The 21036-nt window shown below is 41.7% G+C and overlaps 1 protein-coding gene and 1 long non-coding RNA gene across 7 annotated transcripts; one reads left to right on the top strand and one right to left on the bottom strand.

Annotated features, from left to right (window-relative positions):
* The first annotated feature begins 1724 nt into the window (after window positions 1-1724).
* Window positions 1725-17960, top strand: LOC120720805 (ribonuclease inhibitor-like). Of its 6 annotated transcripts, none has more exons than XR_005693044.1 (5): window positions 1725-2128; window positions 2323-2496; window positions 3488-3658; window positions 8310-8433; window positions 11119-11152. XR_005693044.1 is itself a non-coding variant. In XM_040010585.1 (5 exons), the coding sequence occupies exons 1-5, from the start codon at window positions 1923-1925 to the stop codon at window positions 11120-11122; spliced, it is 729 nt and encodes a 242-aa protein (XP_039866519.1). In that variant the 5' UTR covers window positions 1725-1922; the 3' UTR covers window positions 11123-11152. The 6 variants fall into 6 exon arrangements, 3 of the variants coding, with proteins under 3 accessions (XP_039866519.1, XP_039866521.1, XP_039866518.1); XM_040010585.1 differs by having other exon boundaries at window positions 8260-8433; XM_040010587.1 differs by lacking the exon at window positions 11119-11152 and having other exon boundaries at window positions 8310-9257.
* Window positions 10789-18723, bottom strand: LOC120720806. Its single transcript, XR_005693047.1, has 3 exons — window positions 18614-18723; window positions 14425-14428; window positions 10789-10801 (listed from the first exon to the last, which is right to left on the bottom strand). It is a non-coding gene; the product is annotated as an uncharacterized LOC120720806 (long non-coding RNA).
* Window positions 18724-21036: the final 2313 nt, after the last annotated feature.

The following is a 21036-nucleotide window of genomic DNA, read 5'->3' as shown; positions in this document are numbered from 1 at the left end:
CTTCTTAACAGTTGAACTGTCACACTGCTCCCACTGCCAGACTGCAACTGCACCTTATGTACATTCTGTAGTATTCATTCCACCTCATTCATTTCTGTAGTTTATGTATTATAAAGTTTAGTTAGTTATTTAGTTGGTTTACACAGCTTTGTGTATGTTGTGTATGCATGTTTATGTATATATAGACACATGTGTGGTGTGTGTGTGTCGTTGCTGCGGGCTGTGGTGCCTCGTTGTGGTGTGTGTGCTGTTTACATTGGTGCTTTGAGGCCACCACTCACCGGAACCCAATTCTGTATGCTTTCTGCACATTTACCTTGGCCGAAATAAACCCGATGTCTGATTCGGATTTCTAATGCTGCGCTTTCGTTTGTCCCTGGGCTCTGTATCTACCTGGTCAGTGTCGCCGGGTCTGGTCCACCTCGATCGGGCCCCACCACCGTGGGTCACTTGCTAAGACGTTGGCCAAGACCCGAATTTAACGCTCTTGGTCTTTTATCACACACCTGGTGTGTGAGCTGTCGACAGGCGAACAACGTGGACTGGTCATGGAGATGGGACACGATGGAGGCGCTCCGGCTCCGAAGGACCAAGAAATGTTGGGGGAAAACTCTGTAAAAAAAACCCAGGAGAAATAAAGACACAATGAGACAAAGTTACTTTCTTTGCTAAACGTGTACACGGGTGAGCTGCTGAGAACAACTCACACCATGCACAGTGGCTTGGCATTTTTTATAGGCACAGAGCACAGAGACAGTGAGAACAGGATAAGAAAATAATAAACAGATAAAATAAAACAACTCCATATATGGTTCTAGTCTAGTCAGCAGAGAGCTAAGAAAGATAAAACAATCTGAAACAATATGTCCTTGCTGGGAAAATCTGAAAGACACTTCTAAACTACTTATCTTAAACACAGCTTGTACATTTAAAAGAAGGTAAAGTTACATAGAATCATTTTTCCTCTAACAGCGGATCATGAACAAATCGTTCACTACTCGAGAATCACTTTACTGACTCATGAATCATGATTCAAAAGCCCAACTGACTCACTCACTCATCCCTGTTGCTGTTAGCAAACTAATTTGATTAGTAGAGATATATCTATCTTATAATAAAAATTGTGGAGAAAAACACAACATCCAGTATCTTAACAAAAACATTTCTGCTCTGAACTGGAAGAAAAAACCCTGAGTAGAAGCTCACATCAAGACAATAGCTAGAATAGCTAGACAGTAGCATCGCTTTGCTAACATGCTAACAGCACATTTGCGCTACTCACCCCCTCCTTTCCTGTGCTGAATCGTAGCGTAAGCGAATCACTCAGGACTCACTCACCCCCTCCCTCCTGTGCTGAATCATAGCGCGAACAAATCCCTCACGCGCTCACCCGCTCCCTCCTGGTTCACAGCTTCTTCTTCTTCTTCTTGCTTGGTAACCAATGTTAAGGCACATTACCCCCTGGCTCACAGCTTAGTGGAAATTTAGATGAGAAAATATATATTTGACACATTTAGGGAAAATTCTAATAAAATAAAAATAAACAAAAAAATGTTCCCTTTAGAACCTTCCCTTTTTTTTTTGCTCTTTTTTTTCTTTATAAAATAGTTGTTTTCTTTTAGAATCACTCATCTTAGCAGTAGGATATACATGAAAAGAGAAGAAAATTAAGTTTGAGTGAAAATGTACATTTTTTGCACTCTCTGGTCAACTGACTAAGTGACGCAAATGACTCAAAAAACCCGATTCACTTTGGTGAGTGACTTATTAAAACTCGATTCAGTAAAATGAATCAAAATTACCATCACTAGTAAGAATTATTTTGAATTATCGTAGCTATTTAAATTGGGAAAATGACAAAGAGCACCGTAAGCCTCTGCCAGCAGGTCAGACATTTAATTTAATTGTAGAAGGTGCAACATATGAAAAATATCTTTTTCTTTCCTTTTTTTAGACTGAGTATTCCTGATCTCTCAGAGAGAGGCTGTGAAGCTCTGTCCTTGGTTCTCAGCTGCCACTCCTCAAGTCTGAGAGAACTAGACCTGAGTTTCAATGACCTGCAAGCTTCAGGAATGAAGCTTCTCTCTGCTGCAGTGGAGAGTCCATGGTGTACACTGGAAATGCTCAGGTAAGTTTAAGTAATATTCAGAACTCTTTAAGAATAAACAGTCAATTAAAATTCTAAGAAAATCAAGGTAATCTTTTTTGATTTGTTGTTGTATTTGAATATTTTTCATTGTTAGTGTGACAAATTTATAGCATGTTGCAACATCTCTTTAATATATAACAAAAAAGACTGTTAAATATCTTCTTTTTCCACAGACTGCATTTCTGTAACCTCTCAGAGAGAAGCGATGAAGCTCTGTCCTCAATTCTCAGCTCCCAATCTTCCAGTCTGAGAGAGCTGGACCTGAGTAACAACAACTTGCATGATTCAGCAGTAAAACTACTGACTGCTGGATTTAGGGCTCCACACTGTAAAGTGAATACTTTGAGGTCAGATCAAAGGATATTGTGTTTTCATCAGTTGGCAGATTTAACCAATAAGAATATACTATGCTACTAACAGATACCTTTGATGGGCAGCAATGAAATAACACCCAAAGCAGGAGAGTGCCCCTCCACACACACACACACACACACACACACACACACACACACACACACACACACCCTTTCTGACTTTTGTTTTTATTTGTTTATTATGGTCCATGTCAATACTGGTAGCCTAAGGCTACCCGGACACCACGGACATTGCACTGTTGGTCCAACTCATCCAGGATGACACATCAATATGTGGCATTGGCAGAAGGTTTACTGTGTCTCCCAGCACATTCTCAAGAGCATGTAGGAGATTCTGGGAGACAGGCAGTTACACTAGGGGAGTTGGACAGGGCTGTAGACCATCCTTAAGCAATCAGCGGGACTAACAAAGTCAGAAAGGAGGGGAAAAATATAACTGGTTTCCACCCATAAAACCATCCCTGTTTTGGGCGTTATATTATTGTTGCCCCTCCAAGGCACCTGCTAATTTTATTTGGACAAAACCAGCTTAAACTGATCTTGTATTTTCTACAAACAAGAATGAGCACTACCAGAGCTACAAAATAACTTCCAGCAGACTACTGGTGTTAATGAGTCTGAGCAAACAATCATAAAAAAGACTTCATCATGGTGGTATGAGGGCCTGATATCCTTTAGTGGGCCCTCCCCTCACTGCCTGGCATGTGAAATTCAATTTGCATTTGCCTTAAACTACCAGAATTGAGCCACCACTGTACTGAATACCATCTTGATAAGTGTATATTTTTCTTTTTTTTAAGCAGTGTATTTTAGCTAATAAACCTCATTTTTTCTTGTATCTTGGTAAGGTATGAATGATTCCTGAAAAGACAGAATTAAGTATTGTTACATGTAATAACTATTCAGTGCACCCTCAGTTCACTTCAGCAACAATGTTTGTTCAATGTTTATCTTTCATTTTCAGACTTAGTCACTGCAAGTTCTCAGAGAGAGGCTATGACGCTCTGTTCTCAGTTCTCAGCTCCCACTCATGTAGTCTGAGACAGCTAGACCTGAGCAACTGTGATCTGGAGGTTTCAGTGAAGTTTCTGTCTGCTGGAGTCAAGAGTCTACACTGTAAAATGGAAACTCTCAGGTCAGGATTTACGTTTGTCCACTGATGATCATTTCAAACCCGATCCTAATCACTGTATAAACAGTAACTTAATATAAACATCTTGATCATCATCCACTGAAAATGGCGACTATGTGGACCAAGCATGGTCCACATAGTCGCCGCCGATACACGTATGTAAAATAGCAGTGACGTACCAGGGCCTGTAAGAAAATAGCAGAAATATCCAAACCGGCATAAATGGGCCCCATATTTTATGAAACTTTTTGTCCCTACTATGTAACTTGCATTTTAGCAAATTAGTGACACATATTCCAGTACTGTCCGGTGCAATTTAGTCTTAGATGGGGCTGTGTTCTTGATCTAGTTCAAAAGGACACCTTTTCTTGCAAAGAACATTAACAGTACATAGAGCTGCGTTCCAAACTACCACCCGATTTTGTCATTTGCCACTCCAAGTAGCATGCGCAATGGATTGCATTCAGTGTCAGTGGTGAAGATCTTATCCAGTTCACACTTTATGACAGGGGTGGCCAACTCCAGGCCACGAGAGCCGGTGTTCTTTAGGTTTTAGATGTGTCCTTGATCCAACACAGCTGATTCAAATGGCTAAATGATCTCCTCAACATGTCTTGAAGTTCTCCAGAGGCCTGGTAATGAACTAATCATTTGACTCAGGTGTGTTTATCCAGGGTGAGATCAAAAACCTGCAGGATGCCGGCTCTTGAGGCCTGGAGTTGGCCACCCCTGCTTTATGACAAACCAAAATTGTTGCATTTTCTGGCAGGACCATAGACAGTGCATGAGGTTGCCCATTTCTATTTTACATTTAGGGGACAGTTTACTTTATTACAGACGCTCAGAGATTTAGCATTCTCTCAGACTTCATTCCATGCCTCGTCACTAGGTTCAAGGTTCAAGGTTCTTTATTTGTCACATGCATAGTTATACAAGTATAACACACAGTGAAATGTAGCCTGACACGACATGTGCAAAAATGGGGGGGGGGGGTGTAGAGGAAGAACATTATATATATATATATATATATATATATATATATATATATATATATATATAGTATATACACTGGGTGAATGTGCAGTAGTAGCAGCAAGCAGGTGAATTCTGTACATTAATATGAATAGACATCTGACTATTTTACAGGATAGACAATATAAACATATTTAAAATTAAAGGAATTTGAAATGTACATTGTGCCTTGGTTTATAGTCTGGAAGAGAGAGCACTAATCTCTATATGTAATTTCCTTTCCTTTTCTCAAGTCCTCTTTAAATAAGTTGTGTCCTTGAGCCCAAATTCTTTTAACAGGCCACAACAAATTTTCATAGACATTCTAAGATTTGGCTGAAATATCTGCTTTTCATAGTTAAAGACCGTTTGTTTATTAAGTATTTTTGTAGCTCTTTGGTTATGGTCCCTTACTTGCAAATATCTAAAGAAGTCGCGCCTATCAATGTTTTATTTATTAATTAGCTGGTCAAAAGATATAAGGTTGGCCCTGTCAATTAAGTCAGAAAAGATAGAAATACCATTCGCAGCCCAGTTCCGAAAGCCAGGGTCAGTGGTCCCAGTCAAAAAGGGAGGATAATCAGATGAGGGAGTAAAAAGAGATGTTAAGTGAGACCTTCCTTCTAGTTTTTGAATCATTCGCCAAACTCTGAAAGTAGATAATGGGTTGTTACAGAGCATCTTTAAGGTCTTAACTTTTCCCACAAAAAGCAAATTTTTCAAACGGAATTTGGACATAGAGCTCTCAATATCCAACCAGACAGGAGCGTGCTGTTGTACCCAATTGGCAACTATACCCATATGGGCTCAGCTGATACCTCCTTATATCCGCCATTACCTGCCCAAAACCGGAAGTGACATCATTTTCGCTGAAATGTTTTGGTTTTCTTTTACCTTCGAGGCCTTATAAGCCTATACTGGTGTTTTTAAAAGTTATGTTTGACTTTATGAATTTCTGTATTGTTTCTGGGATGCTTAGAACTCAAATTGCACTGCTAGAAATAGTTTATTTTAATGCACATGCTGTTTTTTGCAAATTTGCAATTATTATTTTTTATTCAAAAATAAAACTGTGAAGACACTCAAAATAGATTTCCTGTGGTGGGGAACTATTTTGTGCATCATTTTTGTATTTACAGTTTTGAGGGATAAGCCTCTTAAATTTCTCTAACTAGAAATATATATATTAAAAATACAAAAGTGATTTTCAATTTTTTGTAGTTTATTGCACTTTTTTGCAATTTATGTAATTACCATTCACTTAATGGATACATATTATTAAAATTTGGGCTATAATGGTTGTATTGATGAATAGCAACTTGAAATGCTCCCAAAAATGGAACTACAGCATGTAAAAGTATAATATAAGCTCTGGCGGACTTGGTTCTATGGTAGGTCTTAAAGGGTTAATAGTTTCAACCAGAGAGGGGATTGACATTTTCGGCCGAGTCAACACAACAGGTAAATCATCAGCATTCAGAGTAATCTTATGCTATCTTTGTCCTATGGACAGACCATTTGTGTCTGCCTGAGCTTGTACTGCCTCTGCCAGTGGCTCTATGCAAAGAGGGACAGCCTTGTCTGGTTCCCTTCAGTATCTGGAGTACCGCACCCCATTTTCAAATTCAAATTTTTATTTGTCACACACACACAACCATACACAGTATGACATGGGGGTGAAATGCTTGTAGCTGTACAATGCCCGACCATTAAATGACAGAAGAAAAGTTTTACAATATTTACAATTTACTACAAAAATGTACAAATTAACTTAGGAATTTACAGTAAAGAATGTGCAAATAGCAGAAGAGATTATAAAGATAAGGATTATAAATTATAGGAATTATAGGATTATAGGAAATGTGTGGTGGTGCGTGTGGTGACGTGTGTGAGAGTCCAGTCTTATAGTGACGTGTTTGGGAGAGTCCAGTCCTACACCTGGTTCAGGCCCCGAATAGCCTGGGGGAAGAAGCTCCTCTTCATTCTCTCTGTTTTGGCCTTAAGGGAGCGGAAGCGCTTCCCAGACCTCAACAGTGAGAAGAGTCCATTGTTGGGATGGGAGAGGTCCATCATAATCTTCCTAGCTTTGGACTTGCACCGCTTGGTGTAGATGGACAGCAGGTCAGGGAGCTCTGATTGAATGATGCGTGCATTTGTGAAAACTGCGGAGCAAGGATTGTTATAAAGTAACTTAATCCAGTTTTGATGTACTGATGTATAGCAACTGGAAATGCTCCCAAAAAAAGCACTGCAGCAGGTAAAAATAGAAAGACAAGCTCTGGCGGTCTTGGTTCTAAGGTAGGCCTTGAAGGGGTTAAAAGAGTCATTGTAATTGTTCAACAGGGGGCCAGCTAAAATTTCTCCAAATTCTTTATAAAACTTGGCACATTGTCAGTCCAGTCCCACTATGTTGCCAACCTTCAGCTATTTAATGGCATCTAATACCTCCTGTTTTGATATAGGAGAGTCCAGTTTGAGGTTCTGATCTTCAGACAACTTGGGAAGGTTAAGAGGGGCGAAAAATACATCCAATAGGTCTGCTGTATTTGTCTGAATCTGTGATGCATAGAACTTTCTAAATATAATATTAATACTGCTGTTGTCAAAAAACTGTTTTCCATTTACATCTTTAATTGAAGTGATGTTCTAAAAGTCTAATTTCTTCTTAGTCAGGTATTCTAAGTATTTCCCAGGTTTGTCACCATGTTCATAGACCCTTTGCCTAGCAAATCTAATTTTAGTTATTGTATCTTTTGTCAGTAGACAGTCTAATGCTGAACGTAGAGCATAAATTTCTTACCTTTAGAAGGTTTTTTTTAAGATTATCTCCTTCTGTGTGTTTTAGCTTGGATTCCAAAACCTTCTTCTGCTTTGCTTGTCTACGCTTTTTAGCTTTAGTATATGAAACCAGCTTTCTTTGTGTTAGGTGGTTTTGTCAAACCAGCTAACACAAAGAATGCCTGGCTATGCTGGACTTGGTGTGGAAGCAGCTCCCAGTTTGAGTTCAGGAGACCGACACCCTCTCTACTTTGAAGATCATCCTTTAACTTTCCTTTTTGATAAAGCTTAAAGTTGGAGCTGGATCAGGTGACCCCGAACCATCCCTTAGTTATGCTGCTATAGGCTCAGGCTGTTGGTGGACTTCCCATGATGCTCTGCTTTCTTCTCCCCTCTTTTCACTCCTGATGTCACTACTGCATGTCCTTAACTTTTGTCTTCTCTCCCCTTAGTTTGTGTTTTGTTCTTGTCTCTCTGAGCTCATCTCTTCTCTTTCCCCTCACCCTACAACCAGTCATGGTAGATGCTCCTCCTGGAGCCTTTTTTCACTGGGAGGATCTTTGTGTCAAAGGGAGTTCTTCTTCCCACCATCACCAAGTGCTGCTCACAGTGGATTGTCTGATTTTTGGGGCTTTCTCTCTAATATTGGAGGCTGTTACCTTACACTGTTAAACCGCTTCAGACGACTGTTGTTGTCTGTTGGGAATTGTCACTTTTAAATAAAGTTACATTGAATGGATGTAAATGGATAGATGTTATTGTGACAAAGAGAAAATGATTGTTGACAGATGGATTGTTGTTTTGTGTGTCTGCAGTCTGTCAGGCTGTCTGATCACAGAGGAAGGCTGTACTTCTCTGGCCTCAGCTCTGAGCTCCAACCCCTCCCAACTGAGAGAGCTGGACCTGAGCTACAATCATCCAGGTGACTCAGGGATGAAGCTGCTGTCGTCTGGACTGAAGGATCCAGGCTGGAGACTGGACACTCTCAGGTATGGAGAGAATGTCTGATAGAGGAGGAAGAGCTGGAATCATTTCCTGTGTCCTTCACTCACTTCCTGTTTGTTTCCTGCAGATGATACATAAACAATCACACATGCAGGTACATTTTCAGGGACAGACACAGTAGTCTAACTGGATAGTACATGGATATTTATGTAGGGGTTCTCCAAGGAGTCTAGTTGCAGGAAGATTAACCCTTTCATGCATGAATTATGATAACCTCAATCAGGATTTTTTTTCTTAAGTATTTTTATTCATCTTAAGGCATGAAAGGCATTCTCCTTCTCCGAGCTACTCCCTCCGGACTGTGTTTTTTTTTAGTCTAAAAAGGCGGTCAATGATTTTGTCCTTTTCAAGGTTTTGAAGACCAGCTATAACTTTCTTTTTGAAGCTGCTTGGGGCGTCTCACTTTAAGGCTTCGCACGTATTGTTGTCACTGAGGAGAGTAGTGATCTTTGTCTGGTAATCTGTTGTGTTTAGAACCACTGTGCACCTTCTTTTGTCAGCTGGTAATACAGTGATGTTGTGGTCTTTGCTCAGGAAAGCGACAGCCTTCTTTTCTTGTATTGTGAGGTTAGACGGGGGGACTTTGGCAATGAAGAGGGTGACTGTAACTTTCATCCTGATTTTCTCTGCTTCTGTTTGTGATAATTAATTAATCCATATGCTGGTTTCCGTTGCTGTGATGAGGTCCACTATGGGCAACTGTTGAGGAGAAATGGCAAAATTGAAATAGAATTGAAATTGACATCTGGGACTCTCCACCATTTGACCCTAGAACTGAAGAAGCTTCTCGGATGAGAGGTGAAACATCTTCAAGCAACTTAAAGAAGTCCAGACGCTTTTATTTCCAAGCTCCATAGACTACGATGACCTGGATGACTGAGAACCTTCACGAACATATGTGTCTTTTTTTTTCACCCAGGGCGAATGGTAGAGGTAGAGGTCATTAAACATAAATTTAGAGTGCGGCAACTGCCCTCCCTTACCTAGCCCAGTTTTGAAGTTCTGATCTTTTAGGATCTCTGTTAAACTAGTCTAGTTTAACAGACTAGTTAGTCTGGAAGATGAGTGGATGATGGGGTGGGTGCAGTTTTCTCTGTGGTGGGATAGGGTGGACTGTCCCGGGCTCTGTGGGGCCGGGCGGCGCTGCTGCACTGGGCCCCGGTCTGGATGGGCCTGGGCCCCCTTTCCTTGGCGGGTCGCGGAGTATGGGGGTGCCTACTGGGGTCAGCGGGGGAGCTGGCCCCAGGGAGGGGTCACTTGCCCCTCACACTCTCATTACACATACATATAGGATCTTGGGGGGTGGGCACGATACACGGAATCCAAATTACCATCAGGGTGTACACCTCACCCCTGGCGTCGTTGCCCACCTCTCAATTTTAAATACACGTAGACATTGAGGGCTAGCAGGAGAGACTATGCGCTTACCTGCTGCTCTCTGGCAGGTAGCTCCATGCCCTCCTGGGTTTTAAAGGCACCTTAGAACACACATGCATCAACACTACAATGAGCGGGAGGTTTGGAGTCTTCTCTCTCACCCCCGTTTTCTGCGGCCTGCTGGAGCGGGGGGGCTAGGAGGAGGAGTTGGCCATCCGACTGCGGTCTGGGGTGTGGGGCCTCCCTGTTGCTGCGGAGTCGGGGCGGTCTGCCTCTCCCCACCGCAGGGAAAAGGGTAACACCACCTGGGTCTGGGTGCAGTTCCCCCCTCCAGGGGCAAGGGTACCTAGACCCGGTTCTTAGAGTATGCTTGGGGAGTGTGATCGTGTGTACAGCATCTCTTTATGTCTGTCTCCACGTTGGTTGAGTGTGGAGTAAGTGTATATGAGAGCATGAGGGTGGGAATGGATGTTTGTATCTGTGTGTGCCTGTATGTCTGTGTCTATATGTCAGGTTGGGTGTCAGACTGTCACCTCTCTGGGGACATCTCGGGCCCTCCAAGGTTTGGAGGCCTATCTCCCCCCACCACCACTTCCCCTGCCAGTGGCGGACTCCCTCAGACATCGGTGCGTTGGTGGTTCTTTGTGTATGGGGATGGGCGTCCAGGTACACGCCGGCTCACTCCTTGGCGGCCACTTATCGGGGCCTGGAGCCAGGGGCTCGCTCGGGCCACTTCGGAGGTGGGGTGCCCCCGGCCTCTCGGCCTGGGGCTCGGTCACTCAGGCACAGCTGGCTGCCGGTGGAGCTCTCAGGCGCGTCACTGCAACTCCCCCTGGCTTCTGCTCCGCGGCTGCTGAGTGAGCCCTCATCTGGGACTCTGCTCAGCTCTTACTGGGACAGTGGCGTGGCTGCCCCTCTGTTGGTCTTCCTTGGTCTCTTGTGTTCTGGGGGCCTCTGGATGTCTGGAGTTTTGATCTCCTCCATACCTGCTTCATGCCCTGGAGGACGGGGCTGTGGCCCCCCCACACCCTCTAGCAGATCATTACATGAAGGAACCTTTTAAAAAAACAAGCACGTCCATGCTCACAGGTGTACACACGTGTGATCACACCCACAAACTACACCCCTTTTGGCTCCTACCTCAAAGCACACTGTGTTCTGTTGATCTTATGTGCTGCACAATAATGTTTAATATTTAGTATTTACTGTCATATTCCCATATATCATTGTGATGTTATTTATTCTATTACTCTTGTTCTCTTCTGCTTGTTTTCTTTTTTCTTTCTCAACAGGTGATCCAGGTGATCGATAGATGCATTTTTTTTTTCATTTTTTTTTCTTTTCCTGCCCGTTCTGTTGGTTTTTGTCTTTTGCCCTTCTCCCCCGTCCCTCTTCTCAGCTGTTTCTCTTTCCCTCTTTCTTTCTCCCCTTCTTTCCTCCAGTCAAGTCTGTCCCGTATTCAGCAAGTGAAAATAAAATAAACAATAAAAGGTGAATCAAATGGACCATTATGGGAAGGCTGGGATGGTCAATTTGGTAAAGTAAATCCGTAGGGCATCTTTCTTTGCCTTTAGACAATAATTCTGATGGCAAAAGAGCCAAACGGGACAGGCAAAAAAAAAAAAAAAAGGATCTCTGTTAAACTACGACTGTGCTCTTATTACTGGTGATTTTAATATTCATATCTGCTCCAAAAATGATCTGTTAGCCAAGGATTCAAATTCAAATTCAAATTCAAATTTTATTTGTCACTTACACAGTCATACACAGTACGATATGTAGTGAAATGCTTGGACAACTGCTCGTGACCTAAAGAAAACAAAAAAGGAAAAGGCTATGAATAAGATAGGAAATAAATATGAAAAATTAAAAAGGGTAAATTTAACTAGGAAGGAATAAAATATAAATTAAGGTTAAAAATGAAATAACTGTACAACACAAATTAGAATGAAGGGTAAATTTAACTGGGAAGAATAAGATAAATATATAAATTAAAGTTGAAAATAAAATAACTGTACAACAAAATACACAATACACAATATAGAACTATATAAGAATGTATGAAGAAATCTAAATATAAATAAATATATACACAATAACAGCAGCTGTACAAGCTGTACATTTTCTCGCTCTTATGGATTCTTTTAGCCTGTCTCAGTGGGCAAATGTACCTACCCATTAGAAAGTCCATACTGTTGACTTCTTTATTTCATGAGGCCTGGAATTTTGTATTAAGAATATTGACAATTCTGGGATTTCTGACAATTTTCCATGTGATGCAAATTAAATCAGCGTTCAGATTCTATATCTCTTACGGCTGATGATTACACTAATTCTTTGATATCCACATGCTCTCATATCCTTTATGCTGTTGCCCCAGTTAAAGGGAAAAGTCCCAGAACTCACTCCCAAATTTGGTCAAATGACACTAAATGTGTCTTACCTCAGGCTTGCCGCCAAGCTGAGAGGAGATGGAAGAAAGATAGGCTCCAGTTTTCCCTTGATATACTACGTATGAGCCCCTTGGAATTTCAAAATGCTGCTAAAATGGCTAAAGCGGCTTTTCTGTTGGATATTATTGTTGCCACTCACATCCCCCGAATGTTATTTAAAATATTTAATTCATTGGTCAATCCCTGTCCCGAAGTCCTGTGGGCATCCTCTCCAGCCCTCTGTATAGAATTTTTAAATTACTTCACAGACAAAATTAGATCTTTAAAAGCCATACACTACTTAGTGAGGAGCTCTGCCCCTATCTTAGGCTATGTCCACACTAATACGGTTTCAAACGAAAGTGCATCGTTTTCTCTCCGTTTTGGCCTCCCGCCCACACCGAGACAGCGTTTTGCCAAAGGAGAAACGTAGCGTTTTGAAAACGCTCTCGAAAATGAATACATTTGAAGACGCATTTGCATCACAGTGTGGACAGTGAAAACGGAGACTTTCTTAAACGATGACACATTTTACTCATATGATGCAATCATGCGACCAATTAAACAAAGATAGCTAAGGGCATTATACAGCAGTTGTTTTGTTTGCTCTCAATTCTGACAGCCCTATTAAAGATTAATATCAGTTTGTACATGCTCTGGAAAGATTTTCTTCAAATTATTTAATTCTCACTTGCTTTGGCAACTTTTTACTTTTGTGTTACTTGCAGCAACAACTCCACCTCATTGTTAGTCCATTAAAAAAACTCGGGGTGTTTCCTCGACCTTTTGCCGCGACATTTCAATGAGCTGCAAAGTAAATAAACGGCAGACAGAAATGAGGCAGGTCAAATCTTGGATTTCACACATGCGCAATACTGGAACGTAATTTTTTTGGCCATTTCAATATGGACACACAACTCTGTGAAAACGACTGAAAACGCTGGTGGGGACGCGGAGCATTTTCAGACAAAAACGGTATTTTAAAATCTGTCTGGGCTAGTGTGGACGTAGACTTAGTGTGCCCATCAACTTTTCATCAGTTTGTGCTGGTGTTAATTCCCACCCTTAAGCAAATAATTGATCAACTGAAAAATCATTTGATATCCTCCCATCTCACTTTGTCAAGGATGGTTTTGATGTAATTGGGCCCAGTATCTTATCCTTAATGAATTTATCACTGTCTTCTAGCTGGCTTCAAGCGGTATTACAGCCCATCCTAAAAAAAGTAACCTTGATATTAAGGACCTTGCAAATTGTAGGCCGATTTCCGAACTTCCATTCTTGTCAAAACATTGGAGAAGATAGTCCTCTTGCAGATGCAGGCCTATTTGGATGCAAATGATATCTGCAATAAATTCCAGTCTGGCTTTAAACCATGCCCTACCACTGAATCAGCGCTGCTGAGAGTCCTTAATGACCTTCTTTTATTTGCCGACTCGGTGCTCTACAGATTTAGTTCTATTGGACTTGGCTTCTGCTTTCGATATGGTGGACCATAATATGCTCTTAACGAGGCTTGAAGATACACTTGGCATAAGAGGTAGTGCCTTTAACTGGTTTAGATGGTATCTTTCGAATAGGTCATACTCCGTCACCATTGGTGGCTGCTCATCTTTTCTTGCTTCCTTCTACTGTGGTGTGCCCCAGGGAACTGTGTTGGGCCCTATGTTGTTTTCATTGTATAAGCTACCCCTAGACTCTATCTTCAAAAAGCATAATATCTCCTTTCACTATTATGCTGATGATATAAAAATGTACTTTCAGCTGAATAATGACATTTCGCCATCAGTATGCTGTTTATTAAATGACAAGAAAATGGAAATCGTGTTGTTTGAAAACCGTATTCCCCGGGGCCAATTTGCTGACACTCTTGGACCCCTTGCCGCCTTTCTTCCTGGCACTGTTAACAACTTTGGTATATTTTTGACAGCTCCTTTAAGTTCGACAAACCAGTATCCTCTCTAGTTAAATCTAGTTTTTACCAACTGCGTCAAATCTCCAAGGCCAAGCATCACATACCACGCAAGGACCTTGAGAAACTTATCCATGCTTTTGGCAGCAATTTTTCACACCAGCCTCACATTAACGAAAGACCAAGACAGACTTTTAATTCATTTGAAAGTCTGATGCTTAACATTGTCCACCCCAGCTGTAAAACTCAGAAACCAGTCTTACTTGTTATCATCTATCGTCCACCTGGGCCTTACACAGAGTTTCTCTCTGATTTTTAAGACTTTTTGTCTGATTTAGTTCTCAGCTCAGATAAAATAATTATTGTCGGTGATTTTAACATCCATGTAGATGCTAAAAATGACAGCCTCAACATGGCATTTAATCTGTTATTAGACTCAATTGGCTTCTCTCAAAATGTAAAAGAACCCACCCACCACTTTAATCACACTCTAGATCTTGTTTTTAACATATGGCATAGAAACTGAACATTTAACAGTGTTTCCTGAAAACCCTCTCCTGTCTGATCATTTGCTGATAACATTTACATTTACAATAACTGATTACACAGCGGTGGAGAATAGACTTTATCAAAGTATATATCTTTCTGAAAGTGCTGTAACTAAGTTTAAGAATATAATCCACCCACTGTTATCATCTTCAATGCCCTGTACCAACACAGAGCAGAGCAGCTATCTGAACGCTACCCCAACAGAGGTCGATCTTCTTGTTAATAATAATTTTACCTCCTCACTACGTACAACTCTGGATACTGTAGCTCCTGTGAAAACTAAGGCCTCAAATCAGAAGTACCTGACTCCGTGGTATAATTCTCAAACACATAGCCTAAAGCAGATGACTCGTAATCTGGAGAGGAAATGGCGTGTCACAAATTTAGAGGATCATCACTTAGCTTGGAGAAATAGTTTGCTGCTTTATAAGAAAGCCCTCCGCAAAGCCAGAACATCTTACTATTCGTCACTGATTGAAGAAAATAAGAACAACCCCAGGTTTCTCTTCAGCTCTGTAGCCAGGCTGACAAACAGTCAGAGCTCTGTTGAGCCAACCATCCCTTTAACGTTAACTAGTAATGACTTCATGAACTTCTTCACAAATAAAATTTTTATCATTAGAGAAAAAATTACCAATAATCATCCCACAGATGTAATATTATCTACAGCTACTCTTACTGTAGTACCATTGATGTTAAGTTAGACTCTTTTTCTCCAATTGATCTTTCTGAGTTAACTTCAATAATTACCTCCTCCAAGCCATCAACGTGTCTTCTAGACCCCATTCCTTCAAAACTGCTCAAAGAAGTCCTGCCATTAATTAATTCTTCAATCTTAAATATGATCAACCTATCTCTAATGATCGGCTATGTACCACAGGCCTTCAAGCTGGCTGTAGTTAAACCTTTACTCAAAAAGCATCTCTAGACCCAGCAGTCTTAGCTAATTATAGGCCAATCTCCAACCTTCCTTTCATATCAAACATCCTTGAAAGAGTAGTTGTCAAACAGCTAACAGATCATCTGCAGAGGAATGGTTTATTTCAAGAGTTTCAGTCAGGTTTCAGAGCTCAGCACAGCACAGAAACAGCTTTAGTGAAGGTTACAAATGATCTTCTTATGGCCTCTGACAGTGGACTCATCTCTGTGCTTGTCCTGCTAGACCTCAGTGCAGCATCCGATACTGTCGACCATAATATCCTATTAGAGCGATTAAAACATGCTGTAGGTATTACAGGTACTGTGCTGCAGTGGTTTGTATCATATCTATCTAATAGACTCCAGTTTGTTCATGTAAATGGAGAGTCCTCTTCACACACTGAGGTTAATTATGGAGTTCCACAGGGTTCAGTGCTAGGACCAATTCTGTTTACATTATACATGCTTCCCTTAGGCAGCATCATTAGAAGACATAGCATACATTTACACTGCTATGCAGATGACACCCAGCTCTATCTGTCCATGAAGCCAGATAACACACACCAATGAGTTAAACTGCAGGAATGTCTTAAAGACATAAAGACCTGGATGGCCGCTAACTTTCTGCTTCTTAATTCACCTCAAACTGAGGTTGTTGTACTCGGCCCTGAAAATCTTGGAAATATGGTATCTAACCAGATTCTTACTCTGGATGGCATTACCTTGGCCTCCAGTAATGCTGTGAAGAACCTTGGAGTCAGTTTTGACCAGGACATGTCCTTCAACGCACATATTAAACAAATATGTAAGACTGCGTTCTTCCATTTGTGCAACATCTCTAAAGTTAGAAATATCCTGTCTCAGAGTGACGCTGAAAAACTAGTTCATGCATTTATTACTTGCAGGCTGGACGACTGTAATTCATTATTATCAGGATGTCCTAAAAACTCCCTGAAAAGCCTTCAGTTAATCCAAAATGCTGCAGCAAGAGTGCTGACAGGGACTAGAAAGAGAGAGCATATTTCTCCTGTTTTGGCTTCCCTTCATTGGCTTCCTGTTAAATCCAGAATTGAATTCAAAATCCTGCTCCTCACATACAAGGTCTTAAATAATCAGGCCCCATCTTATCTTAATGACTTTGTAGTACCATATCACCCTATTAGAGCACTTCGCTCTCACACTGAAGGCCTACTTGTTGTTCCTAGAGTATTTAAAAATAGAATGGGAGGCAGAGCCTTCAGTTTTCAGGCCCCTCTTCTGTGGAACCAGCTTCCAGTTTGGATTCAGGAGACAGACACTATCTCTACTTTTAAGATTAGGCTTCAAACTTTCCTTTTTGCTAAAGCATATAGTTAGGGCTGGACCAGGTGACCCTGCACCCTCCCTTAGTTATGCTGCAATAGACATAGGCTGCCGGGGATTCCCATGATGCATTGAGTTTTTCCTTTACAGTCACCTTTCTCGCTCACTATGTATTAATAGACCTCTCTGCATTGAGTCATACCTGTTATTATCTCTGTCTCTCTTTCACAGCATGTCTTTTATCCTGTCTTCCTTCTCTCACCCCAACCAATCACAGCAGATGGCCCCGCCCCTCCCTGAGCTTGGTTCTGTCTGAGGTTTCTTCCTGTTAAAAGGAAGTTTTTCCTTCCCACTGATGCCAAAGGGCTTGCTCATAGGGGGTCATATGATTGTTGGGTTTTTCTCTGTATCTATGAAGCGCCTTGAGACGACTTTTGTTGTGATTTGGCGCTATATAAATAAATTGAATTGAATTAATCAGTGGGCTTTGTTCAGTAGTTGTTGATCAATGGTCATGACAATTTTTATATTAATGATCAAGGAACTGACCTCACAGTCCATTGTTCATTCAGTGGGTTGGTTTCAGGTATTGTGCAAATGTACTGTTTATAAGATTGGGGAAACCTGCAGTCAGGTGAGACTGAAGAAGTCACTTTGGATGAGTGACAAAACTGTTACTCGTTACTCAACTGTTACTGAAAGTGCTACGTCTAGATGAACAGAATCAACCTTTTGGGATCTATTTACCTGGATGATTGAGCATTCATGAAGACATATTTCATTCAATGGAGTGGTGTGCTGACAGATCCAGGATCAGTCATGAGCAGTTTGATCCACATACGGATTGAAGTGAAATTGTGAGAATATTGGCCTGTTCCTTTATCAGTGTGTAACAGTGTGTGTATGAGAGCCATGTAATGTCCATGTGTGCATGCTGACTGTGCTGCTCTGACCCCTCTCCTCTTTTCAGGGTGGAGCCTGCTGGAGTCCGATGGTTGAGACCAGGTCTGAGGAAGTGTAAGTGTGTTTTTAATGGGATTCATGAAAACAAAGCAGCACACATTCAACCATCTTCATCATGTCAGGAGTCATCATCAAAGTGTCAATCAATGAGCAGATGATGGATCAATAACTGCAGCTGGATTGTGTTTGTTCTCTCCATCAGATTCCTGTCAACTCACAATCGACACAAACACAGTGAACACAGAGCTCCAACTGTCTGACAACAACACAAAGGTGACACATGTGGAGGAGGTTCAGTCATATCCTGATCATCCAGACAGATTTGGTTTTCATCCTCAGCTGCTGTGTAGAGATGGTCTGACTGGTCGCTGTTACTGGGAGGTCGAGTGGAGGGGAGACATTTGTATATCAGTGAGTTACAGAAGCATCAGAAGGAAAGGAGACAGTAACGATTTTGTTTTTGGACTCAATGATCAGTCGTGGAGTCTTGAGTTCTCTGATGATGGTCCCTGCTATGTCTGGCATAATAAAAGACAAACATCCATCTCCTCCTCCTCCTCCTCATTCTCTGTCTCTAACAGAGCAGCAGTGTATGTGGACTGTCCTGCTGGCACTCTGTCCTTCTACAGAGTCTTCTCTGACACTCTGATCCACCTCCACACCTTCAACACCACATTCACTCAAACTCTTTATCCTGGGTTTACAGTCTACCGAGGTTCCTCAGTGTCCCTGTGCTGAGTCGAGTGTAAAGAGTGTCCTCCTGTTAGATAAACACTCTGACTGTTGAACAGATAGTTCAGTCTGTACATGTCTGTCTCTTTTTCTTTTTTTTGTCTCTTGGTTCTCAGCTAAGACGGTCGCACTTTTCTCCTCTCCTGCCCTTAACTTCCCTGCTTAGCTTCTTATGTCCTTGTCTTGTCTTGTGTTTTTACTTACATTTCCCTGGAACACTCTCTCACAGTCTGTTCTCTAAAACCTAAAATAGGAATTATGGATTTGTTCAACTGGTCTCTGAATGCAATTGACACCCCTTGTCAATGAGAAGTCTGGGCTCGGGTGAGCCTGACTGCTGAAGATATCTACCCATTCAGAACCATGGTAACAGGGTTCTTGCTGATCGGAGCTGGCTTGGCCCTGGCTTATCAAAGAATTAAGAAAGCGGAACCCCCACAAGGCTGCCCGCTGGGATTGAAATGATGGAACGAGATGTGAGTTTCTTAAAATGGGCTCATTGAGTGGAGCACGGAGAAGATCTTGGAGAGGCTACAGCTGCTGTAAATACTCAGAACAAGACCTCTGAGTGAAATACTGGATTACATCTGAAGGGGCAAGCTCGAATAACACCTTTGAGCGCAAATTCGACCACATCTTGGGGAAGTGCACTGCGGTCGTGAGTTCTCAGAACCTGCTCTTTGAGCAAAAAGAATGACAACATCACGGAACGTAAGTTTGGATAACATCATAAAAAGCTCACGGCTCTCAAACGGGAGATTGAGAGACCAGTGTTGGACTTTTAGAACAGCTTTGAAATTCATATGAGTTGTTCGCACTAAAGTAAAAACCACCATCACTTCATGCGGATACCCCTTTGGCGCCAGCTGCGGCCTCAAGGCTGGAGCTGAACAAAACACCCTGATAACGACTGTGTTTAGACTGTTCCCCCCCCCATTCCATGCAAGGCCACCTGGGTCTGCTGGAAGATGTCAAGGACTGGTTATCACGTAACTTTCTTACTTTAAATGGGAAGAAGACAGAAATTATTGTTTTTGACCGAAATATGCCTCTGGGACAATTGACTGACACATTTGGGCCTGTTGCTAACTACCTTACTGATACTGCCAGGAATCTTGGAGTTTTCATGGATAGTTCCTTCAAACTTGACAAACAGGTCTCTACTGTGGTAAAAACTAGCTTTCATCAACTACGCCTAATCTCTAAGGCTAAACCCTACATACCACACAAAGATATGGAGAAACTCATTCATGCTTTCATTACGTCAAGACTGGACTATTGTAACTCACTCTACTTGGGTCTACAATCTTCTCTTCTGCAGCGTCTGCAGCTGGTCCAAAATGCCGCAGCACGTCTCTTGACCGGCACTAGAAAGTTTGACTCTATCACCCCTGTTCTGAAAAATTTACACTGGCTTCCTATCAAATATCGAATTGATTTTAAAATTCTATTGTTTACTTATAAAATTTTAAACAATATGGCACCTGACTACTTAGCTGATCTCCTCTGTCTGTACAGCCCTCAGAGAGCACTAAGATCATCGGGCCAACTGCTCTTGGTGCAACCTAGGTCTCGGCTGAAGACCAGAGGAGACCGAGCCTTTGCCGTTGCTGCACCCAGGCGATGGAATACTCTCCCTCTTCATATTCGCGCGTCAGATTCCATTCAGTCTTTTAAATCAAGTTTAAAAACGTATTTGTTTGATCTGGCATTTAAGGCGAATTAGGGTAATTTACATCTGGCTCTGTATGTAGATTATGTAATTATCTTATATTTCATATATTTGTAATTTATATTTTATTGTGATTTTATTTGTACTGCGATTTTACTGGAAAGCACTTTGGTGTACTTCGGTCTTAAAAATGTGCTATATAAATAAATTTTGATTGATTGATTGAAGACTGTTTACTTAGCCTGGCGGGGCGAAGGACACTGTCTCAGCTGAACTCTGGACACACACACACACACACACTGATATGCACACACTGATCCCCCCTCCCTTTCCAAATGCCTTCGATGCTTGTGCCCTACCGGGGAAGATGGCAGTCGACTGGACCAGCGCAGACATGCTGCAGGACCGGATGCGCTGTCTACACTGGCTCTCTCTTACCCTTTACCCGCCCCTGTTGCTTGTCTTGTGTTTCTATGGTGTATTGATAGTCATGTGCTTTTTGTGCTGAGGTGTTTTTTTTCTGTTATCAAAATGTTCTCCCACTAGGAGCTCAGTCTGAGTGGAGTTTTTTTTCTCCTCCTCTTACCTCATGTTATGTATTTTCGTTGTTTTTTTCCTATCAGCCTACCTCTCTGACATGTCTCCCTAATGTGATGTTTCTGTAAAGTTGGTCAGAAGGTTCCTTTGTAAGTGCGCATGCGCCATTAGCGTGCTGCCTGCTGTAACCCTA

The sequence above is a fragment of the Simochromis diagramma genome, unplaced genomic scaffold (genome assembly GCF_900408965.1).
Source record: "Simochromis diagramma unplaced genomic scaffold, fSimDia1.1 OVJJ01000600.1, whole genome shotgun sequence".
NCBI lineage: Eukaryota > Metazoa > Chordata > Actinopteri > Cichliformes > Cichlidae > Simochromis > Simochromis diagramma.
Note: the sequence above shows the minus strand (reverse complement) of the source record. Positions and strands in the feature narration are given on the sequence as shown.